We start from the raw sequence: 18958 nt of genomic DNA on the forward strand, positions 1-18958 counted from the left end.
TAGAAAAACATTTATAGTGAAAAGAGAGACTAAAAAACTTTATGAAAAATTCTTAAACATAACATAAAATATATTAACCTTAAAAAGATAAGAGCAGTAAATATCGACCACTGAAAATCTAAAATTATTGTTGTTATAAGACAAACCCTATTGGATTGTCAATATATATTTATAGAGAGTATATATTAAGAGACAAACATATACTCCCCTTAACATCTAAATGTGTACAATTGTTCTGGCATTCATGAGGATTAACGAGAGAGAAGCGAATTCAGGTGTTACAAAAGTGTTGTATTTTTCTGGGCAATAAAGAGAAAATATAAATAAAAAATGAAGTAAATGAAATAAAAATGACCAAAGAGAGATTAAACTAAAGAGAAAATACTAATTCCCAGCAAATGAAGCCGCCTAATCGACTGGAAGGCTCTCACCAATAATCATTTGTATCCTACAAGTACATTCCACATTACAGAAGCAGGCAGGCAGGCAGGCAGGCCACCTAATTTGTCAATTGTTTCTTTCCTTTTCTCTTTCCGCCATTCCAAGACTCACCAAAAATGAAGAAGCTCGTGGCTGGCCTGTCATTCCCTCAACACAAATATTTGGCATCTAGGGTTTAGCTTCTTGTGGCACAGCCAAAACGAGCTGAAGATACAAGCTGCTTACAACTATCTGCATCTTAACCATCTATGATCTATCTCCGCTCACATAACTTTATGGGCTTTTCCGTAATACCTGTTTATGAAGGGAGACTGCAAAGCAAACACCAAAAACAACCAGAAAAAGGCTCGAGGGATTAGCATCTGGTGCCATGGCAGTAGCGCGCCGCCAAAACAAGTGTTTAGGGGCGTGTCAACCAATTAAAGATTAATAATTGCATTTAACTCATAATAATTCCTTTTAATTGAAAAGTTGATGCAAATGCAGCAAGGGAAAAAGGAATAAAGGCTGACATCTAATTGGAGTGGAGGCGGAGGCCCACAGAATGGAAAGATTCCTCCTCTTTTTATAGTTCCTCCTACTACATGGTAGCAAAATTCACCAACCGGGAGCATAAAATGCCGGTGTATTCTCATCTGTAATATTTATGGGAAAACATCATATCAAAACAAGAGGTCCGGTAGCAGGTATGCTGGCCCTCGCTTGAATCAAATAATAGAGAGAGATCATTGACTACTACCCTGATGGTGTCAAATCAATATCCTAAAGCCTCATAACTTTTTAAAACCCTAGCCGGAGTCGACCTATAAATCTTATATAGGTCCTCAACCAAAAATGCCTCAAAAAAATTTAAGCCCTCCTTTTATGCATTTTTAGCAATTCCTTACAGAATTTACCACAAAATATTGTACATAAACCCTCTAAAGCCAAGTTGGCTCTCTTAATTAAACAGTGCATGAACTACTATAAAACATCAAAAATAAATTATTACAAAATTTGTGTCTTATTTTGCAATATTTGATGTAAATAACTGGGCCCCAATTAAGTTGTCATCTCTGTAACTTAGCATCAACAAACAAACTCCATTTAGTTCATTCCACAGCTCAGCGCGATCAGCTTTTCAAACTCACTTCACAAGCTATCTTGGCTTGTCTTCCTCTAAATGAAAATTTGATTTGATAACAAATTTCCATAACCCTTGTAACCCAATCATCAAGAAACTACATGGATCATATATACCTTCTGTCATACCCCTGTTGTAATACCCAAGAAATTTGGATTATTTGAAAATAAGCGATTTATTAGAAAAATAAAATTTCGAAGAAGATTGGTATCTAAATAGCCTGAAAAACTGACCGAATTGACTGCAGGGAGTGCCCTGGAGCCGAGATGCCAAAGGAAAATGATATAGCCGTGATGTGTATTTCGAAGCATGATTTATGGCATCGGAAGAAATAAGGTCGGGAATAATTTTCGGTATAGTTAAAATGCAACTGCCAATTAGGCTGCAATACCGAATTGTTATAGACGACTTCTGGGAAATCAATGGAAACTTGAGGGGGCTTCGATTTTTCATAAGGAACAACCCTTCAGAGGTTTCAGGAAAAAACGCAAGGGTTTAGGGCCAAAACAAAGATTCGGGCCTAAGTGCAATTTTTTGAAATTACCAGAGGGAGGCCGAAACGACATTTTCTTGAAATCTTCGGGGGTCAAATGAATGATTTAAGACTTGAGGGGCTTTGTAAAATGGGCCAAAGGAAGAAAGTCAAAATTTTAGGGGTCAAAGTGTAATTTCAAGAAAAGCTCTAAAGCATCCATGGCTAACCAACCTTCCAATCGCCGAAATTACCCATGAGAGACCCAAGGCAGTGGCTGGGGGGCCTTTGGGCAAGGCCAAGACAAGCTTCTTGGCCAACAAATGGCCAAAATGGCGTTAAAATCAGGCTAACTTTCAGCCGAAAGTGGCCGAAAGTTTAGCCACTGAAATGGCAAGATTGGAACTCTTTCGGTGAATTTTGGACTTGTTAAGGGCAAAAGGGAACATTAGAGGCCTTGAATGGAGCGAGATCCGTCATTTAGGGTCCCAAAATCGCCTATAAATAGAAGTATTTAGAGATGCCAAAATATAGAAGAAATTTAAACTCTCAGATTCGAGAGTTTGTGAATAAATTGGGAGAATCAGATAAGGAGCTTTTGTTGCCCATATCCTAAGCTTCATTTCTGTGCAATTTGAGCCATTTTGGTTGAGAGATGAGTGAGATCAGAAGGCTCGTCGGAAAAACGAGCTTCGCCGGAAAATCGTGTTGAGCAGTCAAAAAATGGCTTAAATCGACCGATTTTAAGCTATTATCCTGTAAAAGGTAAAGAGAGGAAGGGGTAGGTTCAAACGGGGGGCAAAACGGAGTTCGAAAGAGGGAGAAATCGCGAAAAAACCAGGCGAGGCGTGCCAGTCCGGCAAACTGCCCAAGGTAGAAGACACCGGCGCGTGTAACACACGCGCTCAGCAGCAGGTGCACGTGGCAACAGCTTCAGGTGGTGCGTGGGGGCGCGTGCAGAATCAAAAAATCTTGAATTTTTTTTGTAAAATCTTCTAAAATCGAGATCTAGGCCCCTGTGCAATTAGTTTTGAATTTGAGCTTCCTGCTGTCTCGATTTTAGCATCAAAGAGTCTCGTTTTGCGTGAAAACGCAACATCCAGATAATTTCAGTATTTTTTCCTTGAAGTTCATAGTTTATTATGAATTGTTGTGGAATTAGATTTGAGAAAATAGTCTCGATGGTATTTATTGGGATTCTTAGAAGGAAAAATGGAAGAAAATGAAGGAAAATAGGAAGAAATTGAAATATTAAGATATTTAGTGATTAAATATCATTTTTATGGTTGAGGTGATCAAGATGATGTGATTGCTGCGACTTTTGAGAGTTGGCACGAAAATTGAGGTCGGGCACGCATATCGAGGCGATGCGCGCTTTTCAAGGTGTCTTGATCTTTAGGGCAAATGTGAGTTTTTCCTATCTATATGATATGATTGTTTATTATGCATGATATTTATGAAAGATATGATTGCTTATATATGCATAATATTTACGAAAGATATGATTCATTTTGTCATATTACATGAAAAATCGTGATAATTGCATGACATGATGTTATTGTCATATTGATGTTTGTGCATGGGAATGAGATGTCGCCCCCAGAGTGTAGCCGTAATTCTCATAGGGCAATAATGGAATAACATTAGGCTTGTCCTGCAGAGGTTCAGGATTTGCCTACGATTCTGTGCCGGACTGGTGGGCCTGAGAAATTATATTAAGGGCAAATGTTGTTCATGTTATTGCATCATGCATTCGTATATATGTTTTTTTGGATCCTCACTAGAAGTTTTATCTTCTAATGGGTTATGCCCCTGGAACATTCAACGTTCCAGTTTAGACCTGCAGCTTAGGCAATGAGCAAGTTAAGATGAGACGGCACGTGATGGCGTGGCTAATGGATTCAGCAAGCTGACTCGGATATGTTTTAGTTGATGCTTTATTGATGATTAGTCTTGTTAGCATATTATGGAATCTCCATGTATTTTATAATATGATGTAATATGTGGTACGAATTTTCTATGATATAAAATAAGGTGAATTCAGGTATGTACCATATCAGGTTTCGATTTTAAGCTTCCGTATTTATGATGATTACCTGTCTTAGCTTATTGATTCTTGTTTAGTATGGTGGGAAGGTAAAACGGAATTGTCGGGAAATGGTTTATATTGAAAAAAAAAAAAAATCCTGAAATTCCTAAGTTATTTAACGCTCCAAAAACGGGGCGTTACACCTGTCCTACTTTGGGTGTCCCATCCACAAGATAGTGTAGCATGGTCACGACCACCCACCCAATGCGATCAACTTGAAGCATGGAGTAAGAGTAACCCTGACCAGTGTGTGGACTTCGAGAGTTAGTGGTCAACCTTCAAGTTGGGAGTTTGGAACTCCGCTTGGTGTTTTGAACCTTCCCTTCAGAGTTTGCATTCTTATCGACCTCCTGACTTCACTGTGTGCTTTCCAAGCTATGCCCCGTGTTTTTTGTTTACTCGGTCCCTCAGTCAACCGATCAACCCAGTTTCCTCACTGTTGCGAGTAAGCTTCCTATAGTCAATTATCTCCTTCGACAATTGATCCTTCAATCGACTATCCTTCTACATAGTCAAGGTGCCTTGGCTACTAGATTGGTCAGTCAATTTCACAGTAGATTACCTTCTCCGTAGTCAATCTCTAGCTCCCAGCTAGCCCACATCTGACTGTGGCCCGACCTAGCTCACCCTCCAGGCCCCTCTGGTGCTTAACACAGACACAATCGACTCTTACCATCAACTATAGCCTATTTTTCTTCACTTGGTCGGCTCCTCATTTTGAATTCTAGCTAGTCCCATGCCCCCTCTGTTCCATGCTACTTCTTATCAAATAACATAAGTTGTGCGAGTCTTTAAATCTAAGTAACTAAATCAACATGGGGTTTTTGTATACAAACCAAAATGTCCAAACACAAGTGCATAACTATAACGTGCTTCTTGTATGAACATGTAGCACACTTATCAGGCTTTAGTACATTTCTTCAAAATGAGGAAATCTTCAAAATTCATTAGTAGCTCTCCAGTTTCCCTTGCAAGTCTTCCTTTCTCTCTATGAGGCCTTCCACTTGCTGGGTCTATGTCAACGATTGAAGTTTAAAGTTTGAATAGTTGGCGATTGAATAGAAGAGGATAAGGAGTCGAGAAGATAAGAACTAAAACTTTGTTTGTTTTAAGTTTTTAATCTCCTATGTAAATCAATAAATTATAAAACTATTGTTGTAACATAGTCCTACTAATTAGGATTGTAATATGTTCCTAGTTTTTAGGAAAATTATTAGGAGCTCTCTTGTATATATAGATTAGCTTACACACAGAATGAAATGAAGGAATTCTATTATCTTTAAAGTTCCTTTTTGACATGGTATCAGAGCCAACCTTCTAAGGGGGCTCCTTTTCGGCCTTCATTGCCCTTTTTTTCTCTAAGGCCTCCATTGCCTCTTTTCTTCACCCGATAAGCCCTATTTAGTTCTTTTTTTCTCACCCGATCTTTGATCATCTATTCCTTCACCCGATAGGATGTCTAGTGCCTCTAACACTAATCCTATGTCAGAGACAGTTGAAACCAGCAGCACCACAAAAGTTCCATTTGCTGGAATTGGCAGTACATGCAATGGAGGAGAGTTGCAAAATCTCCAGGCAGCCTACCGGTTGAGTGGGAAAAATTATTTGAAGTGGTCCCAACTGATCCATACTTTTCACAAGGGAGGAAAAGGGAAACTAAGTCATCTCTTGGGGACTAGTCCTAAGGAGGAAGATCCTATGCTTGCAGCATGGGATGAGGATGATTCCTTGTGATGTCATGGCTATGGAATTCAATGATACCAGAGATAAGTGATATGGTGATATTTTTAACAACTACTAAAGATATATGGGAGGCAGTCAAACTCACCTATTCCAAGGTGAAAGATGCTACACAGATCTAGGAAGGACCAGGATTGTTGCCACCAAACAAGGGGTAAGATCTATCACTGAGTATGCCAATACACTGCAAACTTTATGGCAAGAATTGGATCATTACCAATACCTAAAGATGAAATGCAGTGAAGATGCAACATTACAAAAACGGTTTGTGGAGAAAGAAAGAACCTATGATTTCTTGGTTGGATTTAATATGGAGTTTGATGCAGTAAGAGTTCAAGTTCTTGGTAAGGAGGATTTACCCCCTCTAAATGAAGTAATCTCTATAATCCAAGCTGAAGAAGGGAGAAGGGGAATGATGCTGGACAACTCTCTGATAGAGAGATCAACACTAGTGTCACTAAAGGCTCTTAATAGGGGTCCTAAAGAGGAGAAGGTGGCTGGGAATAGAGATTCTCTATGGTATACCTTTTGTAAAAAACCTAGGCATACCATGAAGAGGTACTAGAATTTACACGGAAAACCATCCAAAGGAGGGTAGCTGGGGGCCAAAGCCAAGCCTATATGGCTAGCAGCAAAACAAAAAGGATCAAAATAGGGAGAAGGCTTGGATCTCAACCGGGTAGAAATCAAGAAGCTAAGGAATTTTCTAGAATCTCTTGACAAGAAAGAAAAAGGTACATGTTCTCTTGCATTTACAAGTATTTCCTCTCATTCTCTTACCCTACATGCTTTGAGAATAACTCAACCTAACTCTTGGATCCTAGACTCTTGGACAATAGATCATATGACCCTCTTTCCCATTATTTCATTACTTATAGTTACAGCCCTTGTTCAAGTTCCAAGAAAATAACCATGGCAGATGGGTCCGTAACCACCATTGTCGGCCAATGAAATATCATTCTCAATGAATATCTTACACTCAAGAATATTTTCCATGTCCCTAAACTATTCACTAACCTTATTTCCATTCAAAAGTTAGTCCTAGACAACAATTGCAGTGCTAACTTTTATCCTACTTTTAGTGAAATTCAGGGACAGGAATCAAAGAAGATGATTGGGCTTGCTAAGTCTAGGGTTGGCCTATACTATCTTGAGGGACCAAATGTGCAGAAGAAAAAGGAAAAGGTGAATTCTGTGTCATGTTGGGTGCAATCTAGTAGAGATCAAATTCGGTTACATCATTATCGTCTTGGTCACCCCTTAGTTTTCACTCTTAGAGTCATGTTTCCAGTTTTATTTAAGGGTCTTGATGTTAAAAAAATTTTAGTGTTCAGTTTGTGAATTTGCTAAACATAAGAGGGTGACTTATCCTTCATCAAATAAAAGAACTTCTGTTCCATTCTCTCTCATTCATGGTGATGTTTGGAGCCTTGCAACCGTTCCCAATATTTCTGGGGCACAATGGTTTATAGTGTTTGTGGATGATTGCACTTGAGTAAAGTGGTTATTTCTTATGAAAAATAAATCTGAAGTGAAACACTATTTTTCCTAACTTCTATAACATGATTAGTACTCAATTTGGAGTGAAAATCAAGAGACTAAGATCTGATAATGTCAAAGATTTCTTTAACCAATCCCTATCAAATTTTTTCCAACAAAAAGTGATTATCCATGAGTCCTCTTGTCCCTATACTCAACAAAATGGGGTGGCCGAGAGAAAAAATTGGCATCTATTGGCTATTACTAGAGCACTCCTTTTCCACCACCATGCTCCTAAACACTATTGGGGAGAAGTAATTCTAATTGCCACATCCCTTATCAATCGGTTGCCTTCCCAAACTCTTGACTCTCTCATCCCTATTCAACTCCTAACCAAACACTTCCCTGACATTCATATCCCTAGTTGTTGGAAACCAAAAATTTTTTAGTGTATATCATTTGTCCATGTTCATAATCCTCATAGAGGCAAATTAGACCCTCGAGCTCTAAAATGCATCTTCATTGGATACTCCTCTACCCAAAAAGGCTATAGATGTTACCATCCCCCTTCAAAAAATTTGTGTCTAATGTGGAAAACATGCCTTATTTTGACCATTCTCATAATAGCCAAACAGTCACAGACAGAGATCAATTTTCATCTCTACTTGACTTGGATTTTTCTTATTCTGGTCCGGTTAATTTTAAGGATTCATCAAATATGACTCAAGAGGAGCCCACTTCGAGTACTCCTCCCCTAGAGGTCTATTCAAGACGGAAGCAGCTAGTTTCTAGCCCTATGCATGTCCAAGAATCCAATTCATCTCTTGAACCTGCTGCTACTACTAGCATTGATAGCTCCATTGAAATCTCATTAGGTAAATCTCCTATTGATCCCTTTGTATCTATAACCAAACTTATTGAACTTGTAAGTGAGCCTCAAATCTCTCAAAGTGACCTTGAATGGCCTATTGCCCTTAGAAAAGGCACTAGGACCTGTACCAAGCATCTGTTGCATCTGTTTCTGTAACTTTTTGGGTTTTTGTAACTTTAAACTTCAATCGTTGACACTCCCCCTCAAGATTGAGAATGGATATCATCCATTCCAAGCTTGCTAGTCATCCTCTAATACACGGCTGTGGGTAACCCTTTAGTTAGAATATTTGCAAGTTGTCATGACCCTAGGGTTTAGCTAGGGTCTTAGAAGGAATTGGAAGGAATTCGGGGAAGAACAGAGAAGAATTGAAGGGGGAGATTGAACAAAATTAGGGAGGAAGTAGGGAGAAATGAGAGGGAGAATGGAAGACAATTCTAGAGAGAAATCAATTCTTGTTTATCAATTCAAAACATAATCCTCTCCTCTTACAATTGGCCTTTTTATAGGCGTAGCTAGCTTCTTAACTAATTTCTAACAGCACCCATGTGCTCCTAACAAACAGCTAAATATTCCTAACAAACTATTATACCTCATTACAATAATACCCCCTAACTATAATTATAACTCAATTACAGCTTTGCCCCTATAATATCCAAGGGTCATGACAAGAATCTCCCTAATGCACCTTATCAGTCACACACACTTGTGCATGCACGTGCACACACAGATAATTGCTTGTTCATTTAATCCCCCAGGTTAAAGGCAGACGTGAGACAATTCTCCTGCTTCCAGAATGAACGCAACAATTGACTCTTTGATTGACTATTGGCTCCAACAAATCAACTCCTCAGATGGTCGAGCTCCACAGTTGACTTATGGTTGGTTGCCAATCCCATTAGAGGACAATCAATTCCTAAGTCAAATACCTACAGCCAACCCTCTTAAATTGACTATTGATTGATCCTTGGCCCTTCTTCCAACTTACTTCTTACTTAGATCCCCAAGTGAAATACAGGATGTTACACATTCCCTCAAAGCAAATAAATAAACCAAACAAATTCATGTATGAAAGTAAACCAAGAAGTGTTTGGAGGTCCTCCCTCAATGGGCATATGTCATTCTAGGCCCTAATCTTGACCTATCAAGTCTCAAAATGAGAAACTTTTACTCTGGGGATATTTGGCAGTTGGCAGGAGTACTGAAATATCCAAGAGGATTACATTTCAAGCTACATATTGAATATTCTGATTCCTATAACACTGAGAACTTAATGCCCTTTTTCTTTTCATTTTCAGGATGGAACTACTAAATTTCATGCTCTTCATTAGATATAAACGTGACCATATTCATGTTTCAAACTAGCATTGGCATTAGTCCTATGATAAAAAAACAAAGTTGCATATTTTTAATAGTTATCGGTTCATTATCTATCCATAGGACAACCTGCCCTGTTCCTACCTACCATTGGCATCAGATGGAGTATTGTTCTTGTTCATGTTACTTTTTGTTATGAATATCTAGATGAATTGACACATGCATATTTATGTCTCGAACTTCTAAAAACTATAGCAACACATTTACCTTTCTTTCTAAATGTGCCAATACATCTATTATTGGCATGGCCATTCTCTTATATGAACCTTATATATCAGCAAATGTTCAACTACACGAGCAAAATTTTGATTCTAAAGGTTTTAAGACTCACAAATTGTTTGTCTGAAATAGTTGCTATAATAGTTTAACGAGGAAAGAATAAAATACGCCCTCCTAACTTAATCAAGATCTTGTTATTAAGTTTTATCATATTGATAATTTATCAGATTAACTTGGTAATAACTTACTGTTTTCCTATAACATTGGCAACCAATAAGCTATAAGTATATAATGTCTGAAGATTCAACTAACCACAAAGCAAGCATTACCCTTTATGATGAAAAAAATAGTAATTCCTTTTATCTTGAGGTGGGAATCATGAGACTCTGCATATGTATGCAATGGTGGTGATATGTTCCCTACAAAAAAAAAAAGAATGCGTGCTTGACAAAACTAAGGTCCATATCTTTTGATAATACTTTATACACCCTTTTTGTACCAATAAGAAAAAACTGTAAATGCCAAGACCACATCATAAGGCTTGATGATGTATGAAGCAAAACCAATTGAACAAGTCAGTTGAACAAGACAGAGAAAAGTTGGTTGAAATTTACCTTAACATTGGATACATCAGGAGAATCAGGTGTTGAGACCGGATAGAACTTGTAAAACTGCATATTTTGGAATGCTGCCTTTGTTTCATCACTCATTTCTTCTAGCGCTTTCTTCCTTGCTTCCCTTGCCTAAAAGAAAGAATCGCAACAGCATAAAAATGCACAGATCGAAACATTATATTGAAATGCTATAATCATAAACAGAGCTTCTGCCAAAGAATACCTCACGATTGGCTTTTTTTGCCTCTCGAACCTTCTCTTTCACAAAATCCTGTGAAGGAAAAGAAGTAATCGGCTCATTGCAGGTATAGATTGTAGTTTCAGAGTATGGAAATATCAATTACTATTATTTAGTGAAGTTCACCTTGAAAGCATCTTTTTGATCTTCAGACAACTCTTCCTCTTCAATGAGCTTATCAGTGAATTCCTGAAGATCAACAACAGCTTGCAGACTCAGTACTAAACTAAGAGGAGCTTGTTTTATTTGTGGTTATACCACATCTTGAACATAACATGCCTACAAACATATCATCAACTAGTACACAGTTTAGCATTTTAATAATGCAAAAAAGTAAAAAAACAGAAAAGAGGTCCAAATCTGAAAAGGAAGAAAAGCAGATCTATCATTGACTGGTACATGGACACCAAGACAGATAACTGATACTGTGATATGATTATCATATCCAACTAAATACATCTGAGTGTGTTAATAGTAAGTGGCTCACGTTAAAAAAATAAGTACTTTACCAACCAGACATTGCCCTTTGCTTTCAATTTTATTGACTAAAAGGTGCACTAAAATGCAAATGTTATAAAGTCATGCATACCTCAAGTTCGTCAAGTTCCCAATCAAATTCACAGAATACCTGTAGGAAGTAAAACAAAAGAGAAGCCTTCTTACAAATACGAATGAGCACAACTGCTTGGTAAACCTCATTTGAGACTGCAATATGCCAGAGTAGGAAATCATCCTAAATCAACTTCCCAAGTAATGGTTTAAAGAAATTTATAGAATCATCCCACAAAATCTACAGGTATATAATATATATATATATATATATCCTTATATAGACATCAATTCTCCTAACAGCCAACAAATATTACCGGTTTTTGTTCAGCTGGAAATATGATTTCCACAATGGTGCTCTGTTCAAGCTCATCTTCCTTGAAGGGCTGATAGAAATCTGTTTAAAGGAGAGAATCTTGTCACATTACAACATTCCATAAGACAGAGCCAAAAGCAACAAAGAGACAATCAGCATAAACCAAAAGGCTAATGAAGTATTGTGATAAGATCAACCCCAAATAAAAAAATAGACAGTTCAAGGAATCAAAATGCTAGCTTTATGTTGTTTCAAAGTCATACCAACAAAGAAGATGCCCCCCCAAAAAATGAAATGACATATCCAAAAGTTAAGTAAACTTCAGACTACTTTACATCCTCAAATATTTTATTTTAATGAAAAGTTAAATGGAAACAAATCTTGTAACATATTCCCAACACGTGCTCAAATGACTTATTGCCTCAATATGTTTTGTAGAGTTTCAACAAATTTCATTATGTTTCACTGGAAATGCTAGAATTTAATTCTCCATTTTTTTTTTTGGTCAGTCACCAAGGAAATGGAAACATTCAGCCATTTTGACAGGAGATATTTTGTTCCTTGCATCTGGTATACTTTCCGTCAAAATATACAATTCCAACATTCACGTTTATTTGCAAAAAAAAGAGAGAGGTCACTAAACAAAGACTTATACAAGTGAACAGTATAATTAAAATTGTCATTGTATACAAGTGAACAGTATAATTAAAATTGCCATTGTATTATAACTGCTGTCCAGTTTGTTAATTGTCATGAATGTGGTTCTAAGATATAGTTGTTGAGGTTTGATTCATGCACACAATGTGAATATGACATGATGCTTTAGTTTGCACACTGGTTTCTATACTTGATCAATGGATATTTGCATGTTTATATTTGGAAGTTGGACTAGTTGGACAAAACTGTAGTCATGGCGGACCACATTTACTATTGTTAGCAAGGATTTGCTAACCCTGTTTAGAGAAATTATTTTATGCCTTGAAGGCACCACATTAGCAGAAAATATTGGTACCCTAAATCAATGATTTGTTGTCACATAATGTCTTCTGATCAAGAAAAATAATGATGTTAATATATTTACAAATTTAACCTTCTCACTAACATGTGGCAGGAAAGCATTAGTTTGGGACACCAAGATTTTCTGCTGATCCCCCAAGGCACAAAATAATTCTCCCCCTGGTGGACCAACAAATATGGCATGATGATATAAACTTAGTTGAAAGACACCAACACTCAACCTTTTGCCTGCCAGATATGATGTAGACTACTTGTCCACTCCCATGGTTTATCTTACTCGCGTTGTATACACATGTATCGCATTAGCTATTATCTTCTAACCCAATTTATTTTTGATCATTACACCTTATTTTGTGGCATTGAACTTGCATAACTTATCTTCCTAGGATCATAACATACTCTTATCAACTCACAATGTCTGTGGACTCACTTTGCATATTTTATCTTCTTTTTCAAATTCTTTTGTTATTTGTGAGAGACAGCACTGACTTTCCAATTAGTTATGCCAAATGGTAGGATGTCCTCCATGATCCGGGCTGTCTCCAGTGTTTTGTGGGCACACTTTGTGAATGTATATGATAGGGCATATGCACTTACAGGGATATTCTGTACCCGTGCATTTAGACACATTGATGTCCCTTCTTTGTCTTCTTTAACTTTGATTATGATGATGATGATGATAAGTGTATATGATGGCAGGGATTTGTCCATCCATAGATGATATTCTTTTGACTCCATATATATATAATATATATATATATATATCCAAAGGATATATCCAAATATTAGCATTAGGCACATGCTTGTACATGAGATGATATTATAGTAGGCAATTCATCCTATTCATGTACTGCCATAATTAGACTTATTGTGTGAGCTTTTCGGTTATTTATCCTATCCTATGTTACCACATGATTCATGTAGGGCCTTATCCAGTCATTCATCTGCTTAATCCTATCCATCAATAAGATCTATGGCAGGCTTGATAATCTTGTTGCAGGTCCCAAGCCTGCTTCGGTGTCAGCACCATCCATGAACCCCACACCAGTCATGACAGGGGAAGAAGACAACTGAGAGTATGTACAAAATTCAAGGACCACTGAGAGCATTGAAGTCCTCTGTATATTAGTTACCCAACTTCTAGTTATATAGTATTTCTGGAGGACATCTTCACATTGATTGACCAGTTCATATTGTAACAATTCTCTAAATGTTGAATATTAGAAACTCTAGTTAGTCATCAAATTAATTCAGATAACACTACATAATCATATGTCTTGTTTTGGATGGAGTATGAGTTATCTTGTTATTCAGACATTTCAAGATGCCGTGTTTGATCAGCTACATTAGTTGGTCTTAGAACTTAATTCAGGTAGGGTTTTGCCCACAACATGACTTATCCAAGATAAAGGAGCAAAAATCAGGAAAAGAAAATGAGAAACAGGCAGCAATCCTTTCAGGTGAAACAAAGAAGAAAACCAAAGCATAAAACTTCCAAAAATAAAGTTTCTGCTTGTAAAATCCCACAGATAAAGTTGCCCAAATATTTTTCTTTTTTTTGTTTGTTTTAGTTTTGATAGCTCAAACTATATGAAAAAAAAAAAAAAAAAAAAAAAAGAATGTAGGATTGCATCTATTATTTAGATCCCCGGGCATTGGAAGACAAATAGAACTCACAAGGTAAGCAGTACTCGAATTTCTTGACACGGTCCAACTTCAAATGTCTTAAACCAGCCCTGCAATAAACAATTCCATAGACATGAACAACAACAAAGTTATATCCTTCTACCCTCCACACACACACATGAACTACACCCCTAATCTGAAATTAGTTGAAGGGCAAGAAAGCCAGAGAGAGGAATCATCAAATAACATTTGAAAAGACAGAAGATGCTTCTATGTCAGAAATTAAAACAATGACACCAAATAGACAGCAAGATTCAGAGCCCACAAGCTACCTAAAGTGCCTCCAAGTGCATGGACAATATGCCATATGAAATAAGTATCCAAAAATACATAAATGATTTCCAAACACCTTGATTTCTCTACTAAAAAAAATGGAACTTCTGTTTGAAACAAAAACAGAACCAGAAAATAAAATTATTTTAGACAATATTACACCCAGTCAATATTTAAAATTACAAATATTACAATAAATGATTTTTTTGGTTGAAAATGATTTTTATAAAAGCAATTTTTACAAAAGTGATTCTCACAACAGCAAAAATTTCATGGCAATGCCAAACGAGCACATCTCCTTCCTCTTTCTTTATGCTATACCATTAGGATTTCCCATTTCTTTTCTAAACTACAAAATAAAAAAAATAAAGAAAAAGAGGAATTAGTTTTCAAGAGCTTCAACTCCAAACCAAAAGTTTACTCAGCAAAGGGTTTCATGTATTGTGGCATGTAGGAATAGGTATTTGATCCTTACCCATCTATATAATTTATATCCCACAAATCAAATTGTCAATCATAACAATACTATCCACACACACACAGCATATAGCGTGATGGGATGAAAATTAAACCCAATGAAAAAACAATTGAATATGCAAAATGGTCACCTATGACTTTGTTAGCCACCACATTGTGCCTAAGTTGGATACAATTTTCAAATCAATGAACTAATTGCTTTGTGGGTATTAACTAATCGGACTTCCTTTGCATGGGAATAGCATAAAATAGCTGAAAATCCCAACAAACCATGCGTATGAAGTATGAACAAATTCAAGGCAGAATGAAGAAAGAAAAAGAAGCCAAAAAAAAAAAAGGAAAATTGAAGATAGAAAAAGCAATTGTACCTTCTTTGTGTGCAGCTAAGAATAAAAATTTGTGATTTAAGTCTTTCAACTTGAGAATCTCTGTAGGACAAAAAAGTTGCATGATAACCACAGGTGGTTGACCAAAAAAATTGAGTGGTGTGAAATGCGATATTCCATGAGATGAAACAAGAAAAACTGGGAAAAAGGGAACTAAGTCAGGCTAGGCACCTATTTTCCAAGGGAATATACGGAACCCAATCCATCTTCATCTGCTTCATGGGCACAATTTCCTCTGCCTCCCTTTGAACGGAGTTAATCCCAATCTTATCTGATGGTGGAAAAGGAGACACAACCTGTTCAGCAAGACAAAGAACAAGAAAAACTTGTGGGTGACACTGAGCACCAAAAAAAAAAAAATTGTAGGTGGCTAAAGAAGTCCCAATATCTGCAATCATTTTGGTCACAGCCAAAAAGCATAAATACCTAAAAGTTCATTTTGGTAATATTCATACAAACGATAAGGTTCTGAAAATCCTGTTTTTTGAGATTCTAATATTCCAACTCAATAAAATATATCAAAAGCATGATAGCACAAACAGCTCCGGCCAATGAAAGCATATATTCATTCAATAGTTGTTGAAAAGAGCAATTTGCTATAGTGTTGGCACCCATATGGGGTTTAAGCAAGACATTCTATATCCAACATAAAAAGCTCAAGTACCTAAGTTCCATTTTTTGGGAGTGCATATTGCGTAAGCAGCAAAACAAATCATACCAACTCACAAGCACATGAACTTAGGAGGAGATAAGAGTTAAATGCCATGTAAATTTGACAAACATAGACAAAAGTCCAACTGTAGAACAACATAAAACATATAGAACAATAATTGAGAGTACCAATATTAACTGTGAGAAGAACTTAGGCCATTATATGCTTAAACAAATATCAGCAACTAATTATTGCAAGCATGGCCTAGTACTGCCATTAAAGTTCTCAAGCATAACACAAGAGCAACCAAATTACACTTTTTTTTCACCCTTCCAACAAAGGAAATATGATAGCAACTTACAGCAACTACAACAGGTATGCAGGTGACTTTTCCTTCACCCTTGAAAAAGACCAATTGAGCTGAAAAAGAACATCAAAGTGAAAAGGTGGAACATTAAAGTAAAGCAGAAAAGAGAAGGAAAAATTCCATTTATACTTCATAAACAACACTAGAAGTTATGTCAAACAAATTGATAGCCATATAATAACAGCTACTAATAATTACATATAACCACTATGATTACATCATACATATTAAGCACGTGTGCACATGCAAACAATCTCTCAGTACCTCTCATGTCCAGTTAAAAGCAATTTTTTCCTTTTCCTGGTCCCATTATCCAACATAGAGATACCAGATTGAACAGTTCTGAAGGGCCTTTTTAAATTATTGGCAACTGCTCTCCACTTCCTTACTCTTATGTCTTTCTCTTCTCTTCTCAAAATGTGAGCTCTTCAATTGAGCTCCTACTTTCTAACTTCATAGTCATATAGGACCAATAAAAATACTTCTAGATAAGAGCATATTGAACAACACGACTGCATCATTTCCTCAATTAGGAATATAACAAAACATAGCTTTGATATTGCAAAGACATAATGCATGACGTATATTAGAGTAAAGAGATGCAAGAAGTCCAAGTTCTGGTTGCCACTTACGCTCAGTACAGCCAAAAAGGTAGACTTTCTGCCCATGAAGTTCTCCACCCTCTTCAAATGCATTCTGGCCACAATAAACATCACTTAGCACTAAATAAGATTCTAAAATCTTTCTTCTTTTTACACTTATTTTAATTTAGCCATTCTTCTCTCAAGCTTTAGACGAGAGAACCAGCAAGGTTATAAACCATACTGAAATGAAAACATGACACTGATCATGCAACTCACTTCTAGATTTGAGAAATTCCACTTGTACTGATAGACCTGGTCTAACTGATCCCACTGATACACCAAAAAAATAACAACAATAACAATAAAATAAATAATTTATCAAGAAGCAAAGTAACAACTGTGAGTAATATGAGAAAGCAGCAGCAAAGCCAAACCTCAGTCCCAACTGGAAAAACCTGTTGCCACAAGTCCTCCTGTAAATATGGCACAACAGTTAACTATCAACCATTTTATTGCAGCAACGTACACCTAAAACAATGCTACTATCATGTCAACCGTAAACGTTCAACAGGAAGTAATGCTAATTAGGAAGCAACAGCTCCATAGTTCAGACAATTCAATAAACAGAAACAAACACTCCACGGTACCGATGCAGTTATTCAGGTTCACTGGATTCAAAATTTGGTGCGTGTAATCTCTACAAGTAATGTTTTGTTCATAATACAGAAAAAACAAAATCCAGAAACAGAAGCTCAATAAAGGCCATTTTTGGAACTGTTTACGAAGGAAATTGAATGAAATTACTCTTGCATAGACATTTGTATGCACAAATAATTTTATTTTTCCTTTCTTCTTTTATCATCCACTTGCTTCTTATTCTAAAAACCGACCAAAAAATGAATAAATTAAGCAATCCCAGCTTCAGTTTCTTCACCATCCGGGGCAGCCACCTCGTATCCTAACAAACCAAAGCAAGATGACTAAAAATTGCAAAGCAATTCCAGGCCCACGACGAGAACATTCAAAACACAATGGCACAAACTAAAGAAATCATATACTGATGCAAAGCTTTAGACTCGAACTGAAGAACAGTCCAGAGGACAACATCGAAAAGGGAGATTGATATGACCAGATTACGCTTGTCGGGGAAGAACTCGGGGTCGGATTGAGGCTTCGAAGCTTTGACTCCCTTGGCTCTTGCACCAGCTTTGCTCGAGTCTTTCCTCGTCTCCTCGGCGGGTTTGGAATCCTCTGGCTTGGTCCGCATTCTCTTGGTGCCCCTCCTCATCGCGATTGCCCAATTCGGCCCCAATTGGAGGGGAGATTAGGGTTTATACGAAGAGATGAGAGGAAGGGAATAATTACAGGAGCAGATGGAAAGAGAGAGAAGAGGGTGGGGTGGAGGGCTATATATGTTTATGTATATATATATATATATATAATAATAATCATCAGAGTTATATATAGCGGCTGGGGGAGCGTGGATTGTACGCGCGTGGATCGAACGCGGGTCTGTCCAAATTTGAAGAAGAAGAAGAAGACGAAGAGCGGATTGAGAGGCTGCTCCAAGTCAAACCTGCCAACGACCGACCCAACGAGGAATGGAACGGGAACCGCCTGAGAATGTGAATAAATAAATAGAAAAACAAAAAAAAATCATTTTTAAAAAAAATATATATATATATAATTATGAATTAACCATTTTAACCTTTTTTTTTTAACTTTTTTTTTTCTTTTCCGCAACCGAAATATCATTTTAGGGTTCCATGAAACTCGAGGCTTGGGTCAAGTGATAGGGTTGGCAACTAATGAAGAATTCTTTATTAATTTTTTTTTTAAGATACATCAATTATAAGATAATGTATAATTTTCGTTAAAACGTATCACGTGCTATGATTTTTTTATTCCATAAAATAAGTTATTTGTATCTTAAGAAATTCCGTAACCAATTTAAACGACACAAGACTAGTATTATTGAGAGTCGTCCA

General features: G+C 36.8%; 1 protein-coding gene across 3 annotated transcripts; it reads right to left on the bottom strand.

Annotated features, from left to right (window-relative positions):
- Positions 1-124: 124 nt before the first annotated feature.
- Positions 125-18528, bottom strand: LOC127799541 (protein HEAT INTOLERANT 4-like). Of its 3 annotated transcripts, none has more exons than XM_052333666.1 (14): positions 18100-18511; positions 17405-17443; positions 17247-17300; positions 17019-17082; positions 16381-16439; positions 15539-15663; positions 15350-15409; positions 14223-14281; positions 11530-11609; positions 11327-11368; positions 10790-10852; positions 10649-10696; positions 10426-10554; positions 125-752 (listed from the first exon to the last, which is right to left on the bottom strand). In XM_052333666.1, exons 1-14 carry the CDS (start codon positions 18256-18258, stop codon positions 705-707), a joined length of 1029 nt encoding a protein of 342 aa, XP_052189626.1. In that variant the 5' UTR covers positions 18259-18511; the 3' UTR covers positions 125-704. The 3 variants fall into 3 exon arrangements, with proteins under 3 accessions (XP_052189626.1, XP_052189627.1, XP_052189628.1); XM_052333667.1 differs by lacking the exon at positions 11327-11368 and adding an exon at positions 11253-11291 and having other exon boundaries at positions 18100-18485; XM_052333668.1 differs by lacking the exon at positions 125-752 and having other exon boundaries at positions 10454-10554; positions 11253-11368; positions 18100-18528.
- Between the last annotated feature and the right edge of the window lie 430 nt (positions 18529-18958).

Source organism: Diospyros lotus, chromosome 4 (genome assembly GCF_014633365.1).
Source record: "Diospyros lotus cultivar Yz01 chromosome 4, ASM1463336v1, whole genome shotgun sequence".
Taxonomy (NCBI): Eukaryota; Viridiplantae; Streptophyta; class Magnoliopsida; order Ericales; family Ebenaceae; genus Diospyros; species Diospyros lotus.